Source organism: Meleagris gallopavo, chromosome 4, assembly GCF_000146605.3.
Source record: "Meleagris gallopavo isolate NT-WF06-2002-E0010 breed Aviagen turkey brand Nicholas breeding stock chromosome 4, Turkey_5.1, whole genome shotgun sequence".
NCBI classification, from domain to species: Eukaryota; Metazoa; Chordata; class Aves; order Galliformes; family Phasianidae; genus Meleagris; species Meleagris gallopavo.
In genome coordinates this window covers 56,315,923-56,323,856 of record NC_015014.2, presented here as the reverse complement: position 1 = coordinate 56,323,856, position 7,934 = coordinate 56,315,923, and the positions used below count along the sequence as shown (strand labels likewise).

Genomic DNA, 7,934 nt, shown 5'->3' with positions numbered 1-7,934 from the left:
ATGCTATCTGATTTGTCTGCCAACACTTAACCTACATTTTCAATCACAGTGTTGTAAATTAAGGCACAGCGAGCTACAGATTTTAATCATAGATTAGATCCTTACTTAAGCAACTTGGGTATCTTGCAAACCCTAATGTTAAAGTTGTGGGATGCCCTATGTTATCTGTACAGGAATGGTGCATCTCACAACTAGTTAAGGTTTTAAAGCATCGGTGTTGCAGAGCCAGCAGAGAACCCAAATCTCCTGCTTCTTAAATATAACTTGAATTTCTTGTTTTGTGAAGTCACGCTAGTTCTACCCATGCAGAAACATCCATTTTATCTGCTCATGTCTTCTGCATATCCTGCATCATCTGCTTTTTGCACAGCAAAAGCTCTTTACCACATCATCTAAAAAACTGTAATACAAACACGCTTATTCTGGTGACAGAGTAAATGAGCAATAAAACGTTATGTTTATCTGCAGGGTCTCTACTGCTCCTCATTAGAATTTTGAATGATCAGGAGAAAAAGCTGATTTTATAAAATCTGGCTTTGTGTTCCATGCATTCCACAGGAAGAATATGTGAAATTAATCAGTTTGTAAATTTGCACCTGTTTCTGTCAAAGGTAATATATAAAAAGATGTATTTGCTACAGATCTTTGTATGAAGATTAAAAAAAAGACTCAGGAGCAAGAATGCATTCTGCCCTACCACTCTATTCCTACTGAAGTATTTTAATACACTTACTAATTTAAGACCATCCACTATACTAGATAAATAACCTAATTATATGGACTTTAAGTTCGAATGTAGGCAACTCATCTGTTAAATCACTGGAAATCATTATGAAATCTGCTGTTACTTCCAGAATATTTGAGAAATATAAATCATACAGCATTTTCTATAGAGAGTAACCATGCAAAAACGTAAGTAGAGAACTAAGTGATTCACTTGAAAACATGCAGAAAATTGGAGAGGTGATTAATACAGTAGATTAGGCAAGGACACATGGAAACATGCAGTTTCAGACTTGGTTTACCTTGTAATAACAGGATTGTGTATACCATATAAATGCTCTTTATGATAACCATTATTACCATTTTCCATACTGTAATAAAATAAATACACCAAGAAAAAACATGTTAACTATAAGATGCACTATGTACAGTATGGCTTCCAAGACATGTAAATGGATGATGGTATTATATGCAAAGGTAAACTGTTTCTGTACAATAAAAGATATCTTTTCTTTTGTAACATTCAGGAGTTATGCAATAACTATAATCTTAATATTCTCCAAAAATTAATTATTAAGATATTTCTGTAGATTTGGATACTCTAATGTAAAGTCTGGTGAAACAAACTATGTTACTTCTGTTGAAGTAACAAGTTAATCAAAAAATATCAACCCTCCCACCTGAATAAAGTAATTTTACCAAATACCAACAAAAATGTCTTACTTTTCCAAGGGTATAGTTTCAACACTAAAAAACACAAAAAAGGAGTCGTTAACTAGACAACAAAATAAGTAAGTAATTTTAGCTGTACATGCCTGTTTCTGCTCTACTGACTTCTGAATGTGAAATGAAAAATGGTCAGTGTGAAACTGGAAGAATGCAGTGCACAGGCTAACTGAACAATGAGCAAAACAAAGAGTAGAAAAGAAAACAGTAAAAACAAAACTGATTGGAAAATATGTAAGAACAGTTATCATAAAGTAAAATGCCAAGTCCCTGAGACAGAGGAACTGCAAGTGAAAAAGGAAAGACTGGTTAGGAATAACTAAGATAGTAAGGAAGTAAATAGTTAATTCAAGATTACAAAGGAGGTATAATTCATCTTAAAAGGTAACTTAGCGAAGCTAATCATCTCTACACTAGGAGATATTTATATAAAGACTGTACATAAAGCTATGAAGACTCATTCTGAAGAAAGTTTCTCATAGTCAGAGCTGGCAATATCTACAGTCATGACAAGTTGAGTTCATCAAAGTCTGCCTGCATGAAGCACTTTGCAGGCACCAACCCAAACCTGCGGTATTTCACAAGCACATGCAGTTCTATCTGACAGCACAGATTAAGGATTATAGCACCTTCATGTGAAACACCAGAAAAAATATTTAAGCCCATTTGCCATTTAGCTTGCTTAGAAGCATATACTTACTCATCATACACATCCTCTGTATCCATTCTACGATAGTATTTGGAGAGTTTCACAGCAAAAATTATGGCAGGAATTAAAAACATTGAAGAGCCTCCCAAACCAAACCAGAAGGTATTCTGAAACAAAACAAAATCCAAGATAAAAAGATTGCAGAGAACGGCTACTCAGAGAACACGGCAGAAATTATTGCCATGGGTCTGTGTGCTCTCTGAGGCTCCTTATACTAGCGTGGAACAGGGCAGCATGTTAAGCACTGCCACAGGAAATGTGAACTAAAGCATGAACAGCACTATCTTACAAATATGGCCAAAAAGAACACTGTCCAAAGATGCTCAAATTCATACAGGCATAGTGTCCTAAGCAGTAATTTCAACGCAGTCAGCACTGAGCTATAAAGTGATTTTGTCTCTCTGCATTAATTTGCAGCCACATTTTTTCTCACTACTTTAAAGTTATTATCTGTGATTCTTTAAAAATTGGAGCTTCCAACACTTTCTCAAGGTGCTTTTTAACTTGCTAGCTGAAGCATGCTTACAAAACTTATTTTATGTTTTCACACAGGTGAGGTGAGTTACTATCTGATGTTAGAATCATGATTTTTCAAATTTGATTTGTAATAGCTGGAGGCATTTTGACTTATATGTGACTCAGCTAAGTCCTATCACCATGAAAATTGTAATCCATCTACCACTGGATGGCTAGTTGCTACCCCAAGAACAGAAGCTCTGTAACTTACGAGGTGATCCATCTGGCAGAAGATTTCATAATAAAGAATTATCAGGGCTAGAGTAGCTTTGATTGCATACAGTTATACTGTTACTATGATTATTACCAAAATTGTGATACAACAAAATAGTAGCTAGCAAATGGTTTCTAGGGGGTGGTTTCCATACATGCTGTTGTTTATTCTGTTTTTATTATACGCTTCTCTTTTGCAAGATGAAAAAGCCAACGCTGGCCTTGCATACTGCTAAAAGTCATGCTCCAAGTCTACATTGTACAGGAATGATTCAATATCAGTCTGTTGCAAGTCATGTGATTAAAAAAAAAAAACAACCTTTTATTTATTTACAGTTCAAATTTCAATAAATTTAGTAAAATAGTTAATTTTACAGGATTCTTTCTTATTAAAGTCTGATTTTAATGAAAACATAAATCAAGTCCAACATTGGTCGGTTGATCCAGATTGGAACATTCTTTCCTTGAATAACCTTGGATGTGATCATCATACTTAAAATGGTCTAGATCAAATAATCAAATGTAGATTTATTCAAAGAATTTTCCACTTGGTGCCCTCATTTTGAGTAACAAAAAAGATTTCTTACCACAGAATCAGTTACATAGCTGCATAAAAATATATCCACTGCTGTATCTATCACATTGGCAATTGGCTTGCATGCTGCTACCTCCATGGCAATCTGAAAGACAGACATTAAAGAAAAGAGTCTGAGGTACATAGCAGATTAAAAGAAGAATCTCACATCTTGCTTACAGCTACAGTTACTGTTTATTATATTGTTGTCTCTCACTCTCTCTAAATTTAGAATAAATTCCAGTGGGGTATGCTATCTACTGAATTTATAAATCTTTAAAATATCAGCTCAATTTCTCAAAGACTGAAGCTGAAGAAAGAAAAATAAAGATGCTAATGATATGATATTAATTTGAACTAAGCAGGGTCAAGCTCAGTACATTAGCACCAATAGTAGACTGCAAGCTAGCCCTGGAAAAAAGATAATACACTAAATTTGCATTTTATTCCAGTCAGTATTACTCATGATTTCTAGTCTACTTCAAAGAAAACTATTTATAGAAGACAGGTTTCCCTCTTCATACACAGATATCTTGAAATTACTGAAATTACAAAACATGCTACCAACATAACTTTTCTATTATTATTGTTGAGCTCCTTCACGTTTTTAAAAGCAGGGTCTGTCAAAAAGCAAATGCACCTTACCGACTCTTTCACCCACTCAATGTACTGCTCAAAGTAGCCAATGATGGTGTCCATGTACTTCTTTGTTTCCTAAAACCAGACAGAAGTAAGTGAACCGTGGAAACAGTTCCATGACTCTGTGAACGAATGTACTTAAATAGGATGAAGCTTACCTGGACAATAACTAGAGAAGCATTGTTATTTATGAGAAGCTGGGCAGCATTAACAGCACTAATGACATTTTTCACCTTTACCTGGATTGAAAGAAAAGGCTTTTAATATAAATGAAATGTACTCTGTTTCCGGACACATCAATATATACACATGCGCCAGCATATACACACAAAGCATAGAGGAACAACTCCTGATTACCAGCTAAAGTATTACTGCTATTCAACATCCAGAAGGTTGGACACATTCATATACTTTCTCAATACATGTGTAATCTCATCATGTCTCCCAAAAAACATACACGCATACAGCCTTTACCTGTATTTCTCACATAAACTTAAGGCTCAAACACCATTTTTTTCTTATCAGCGCCTTATTTCCATGCCTCTTACACTCACCATCCAGGGTTAAAACTCATATTCTGAAATATATCTGCTTGGTCTGCTGTTGTGAATGGGTCAAAAATCTTAATGGAATGAACCATGGTAGGTGAGGACCATAAGGCTGTTCTAACTAGGATCTTAAGTGCTAGCATGGCTACAGGAGCCAAAACAGACAGGAGCCAAAGCAGACTGGAGAAGACAGAAAGCTTTGCTGCCACAAAAGTAATCATCCTGTTGCTTATCCTCCTCAGGCTGGCAGAGCCTGAAGGCAGCTGGTTTCACTGTGGTGCAAGCACTAGCTGCTATTTACAGGGGAAACATGAGCTGCTCTGGAGAAGCCTTCCTCCAAACCCACCTTCCCACAGTTTGGCCAATGCTGCAGAAAGAGGAAGGGGATGACTATAATGCTAAAGTCACAGGACCTAGTAGGAGCAGAACACTGGGTAAGAACTGGGTAGGAATGTGGATTTCAAAGCTCTATTTTCTCAGATGTATTTTGGGGTTTTGTTCCTTGGTTGTTCTCCCACTCCAAGTTTTGCTTTCAACGACTCTAACCTTTTTGTAACATATAATCACAACATATTGAACTGTACTTAAGTCCATTTTATCACCTGATAATCAAGTTTACAATCCGTATTTTAAAAAGCATTCTATTTTACCCTTCTCTTCTACAAAGAAGAAGGGAAAATCAAGGAAGAAAAAGCTGTGCAGAAGAGATGTGTGAATCTCTGTTACTACCTCAATGCAATAAGTAGCTTTGTAATAACAGAGCAACCAGAAAAAGTAAAAGCTGTACTGAGAATATACTCTATGCATATGTGGTAGATGATTTAAAACACAATAAAATGTTTCTGCTGACAGAGAGAAAAGCTTACCGTAAGTTCAGATGATGTCCTCTTCAGCAGCCTAATGCTCTGATTTAAAGTGCTCTATTAGAGAGAAGGAGAAGAAAAAAATTAAAGATTTAGGTCATCATAGGTAAGAGCCTGCTTGTTTTAACACTGTATGCTTTGATTCTGGATAGATTATTTTGTTTCTAATATGAAATACCACATTATATATAATAAATACAGTTGAATTAGCTTAAAACTAATATATTGTGCTTTTAATTGATTCATATTTCACCAAAAGAACTAAGTAGCTATAAATTATGTATTGGAGGACTTCAAATTAACTCAAAACTAATAGCAATAAACTGAGAAAGATTTATTTGGGGAAAGAAAGAACAGTGAAAAATCAGAACTGAGCCTTCAGAGTACTTCGATATTGTGCATTCTTAGAAGGGAAAAAGCACTTACCCTAGCTTTAACATATTTCTTGACAGTCAGTTTTGTAAAAGGAAAAAGAGATGAGAATAATTAGGAGTTAATTAGAAAGAACAGCATTGAATCAGAGGCCTAATGACTTTTTTTTTTTTTTTTACAGGCCTTTGATAGGGGCAGCAATACTATATCTGATGTTAAGATAAATGAAAAGCCTTCACATCATGTAGAGGAAAAAGCCAACAGTTACAAGCTGCATGAATGAGATTCACAGCTGGATGCTATACAGATCAGTGCCCGGCAAAAGCAGTCAGAAAGAGCCCTTTCACATCTTGTGTAGTATTAACAAGAAGATTTTTCTTTGGCTCTAAGTGCTACTATTAGGGGCTCCAGTTTCAATGTTGGTACATCACTGCGAACTTCAGGAAATAAAATGTAAAAGTCATAAATACTTTTCTAACAGATGACAAATGATAATGAAAAAGGAAAATGAGTGATTTAGGGTTAGAATTTTGGAAAATTCTTCTGCTTCATCTTTTATTCATATATAATCACAAAATAGAAAAGAAAAAAAAAAAAGAGCTCCCAATATTAGACAGTATTGTAAGGTAGAAGTATCAGAAGTAGGTTAAGTATTTATTAAATGCATGCTTTAGCCAGATTACCCTTTGGTGACAATACAAATACAATCTGTGCTTACATGCTATGAACTGTAGCTTGCTAAACTGTATTCAAGATTCAGATATTCACATTGTTTTTACGTTTAAATATCGATTTCATATTTTACCATAGCTTGCTCCAGTGGAACAACTTGCTGGCTATGAATCATCCGAATGTTGTTTGCGTGTCCTTTTAAGGCATTTTCCAGTGCTCCTTTTGGCTGCAAAAAAAAAAAAAGAAATTATGCCCTATTGTTCAATAGTTTCACCACTTACAAAGAAAGGAAAAAAATACAAACTGCAATGCAAGTTACTCATTATTTGCTGCAGAAGAGCTGATGCTAACAACAGGACACAGCAAATTGAACTCAACCCAGAGAGGGAAAAAAATCACCGTATTAATGATTCAAAGCTCAGTAATGAAGGCACACATATTAAACTGCTTCTCTGTCTATATTGTCACTGGTTTCATAGAAGAGAATTTCCAGAGTGCACTGTTACTTTAAAGTTACTTTAAAGAGGGAAGAGGAAGCATCCCCCTGCTACTCTACTCTGCTGCGGCCTGTCCCTGGTGCAGGGGTGCCCTCCACTGGGACGAGTGTTCCTCACTGATGCTCACTGCTTTTATTTTCTGCAGCATGGACAAGGCTCCTTGCCTTCTGAAGTGCAGAGAAATTTCAACACTTCCAGTCAGTAAACTGGGAATGTGTCTGTGAAGGGTGCTGTTCCTTTTAGTGGCTTCCTCTGCTCAGTCAAGAGATGTGCTTGTAGCCTGGTTTTATAGCCTGCACACACACCTACAGCTCACATATTGTAAAATTTGATTTCAATCTCATAAATATATTTATTTTCCATTTCTTTTTCATGGCAAAATCACTTGGCTCCCATTGTTAACTCCATTTTGGAAATGGAAGAATGCTTAGAAATCATTAAACACTGGGGATGGTGGGCAAGGTAACTGTGGGTCTGTCTCCACAGGACACAGTTGTGAGGATTCAGAAACTGCTGGAACTGCAGGAATAGCTGCCCTGAATGCAAATCCAGACTTGTGTAGAGACGAGACCTCTTTCAGGAAAATGTATTTCAAGATGTTTTACCCAAGACACTCTAACAGTGCAACTTTTTACTGAGAAAACTTCAGCAAACATTTTGTACTGATCTGGCAAATACAAAATGCAAAGAGCCAATGTTCCATTTTGTTGAAAATGTGCCTTTTTTCAAAAATTATCTCAGGAAAAGACTTGCTAGTGAAATACCAGAGGAAACAAATGACTAAGTGAATTTTGCTTGAAAAGAGAATAAATCCCAGGACAGTACTGTCATTGAGAATGGGAATACATCTGCCACAGTACTGCTTCCTCTTCACTGCTGCCA

The 7,934-nt window shown here is 35.9% G+C and overlaps 1 protein-coding gene across 7 annotated transcripts in view; it reads right to left on the bottom strand.

The window, feature by feature from the left end:
- The window catches only part of PROM1 (prominin 1), a 52,825-nt gene that overhangs the window by 3,030 nt on the left and 41,861 nt on the right, over positions 1-7,934 (bottom strand). For 2 of the 7 annotated variants that reach the window (XM_019614947.2, XM_019614948.2), the window contains 8 exons: positions 6,689-6,781; positions 5,515-5,568; positions 4,259-4,339; positions 4,107-4,175; positions 3,475-3,567; positions 2,150-2,265; positions 1,447-1,470; positions 1,026-1,094 (listed from right to left, as the gene is read on the bottom strand). In XM_019614947.2, the coding sequence (XP_019470492.1) occupies positions 1,026-1,094; positions 1,447-1,470; positions 2,150-2,265; positions 3,475-3,567; positions 4,107-4,175; positions 4,259-4,339; positions 5,515-5,568; positions 6,689-6,781 (599 nt within the window). The other 5 variants (XM_010710371.3, XM_003205918.4, XM_003205916.4 and 2 more) reach the window with 3 other exon arrangements.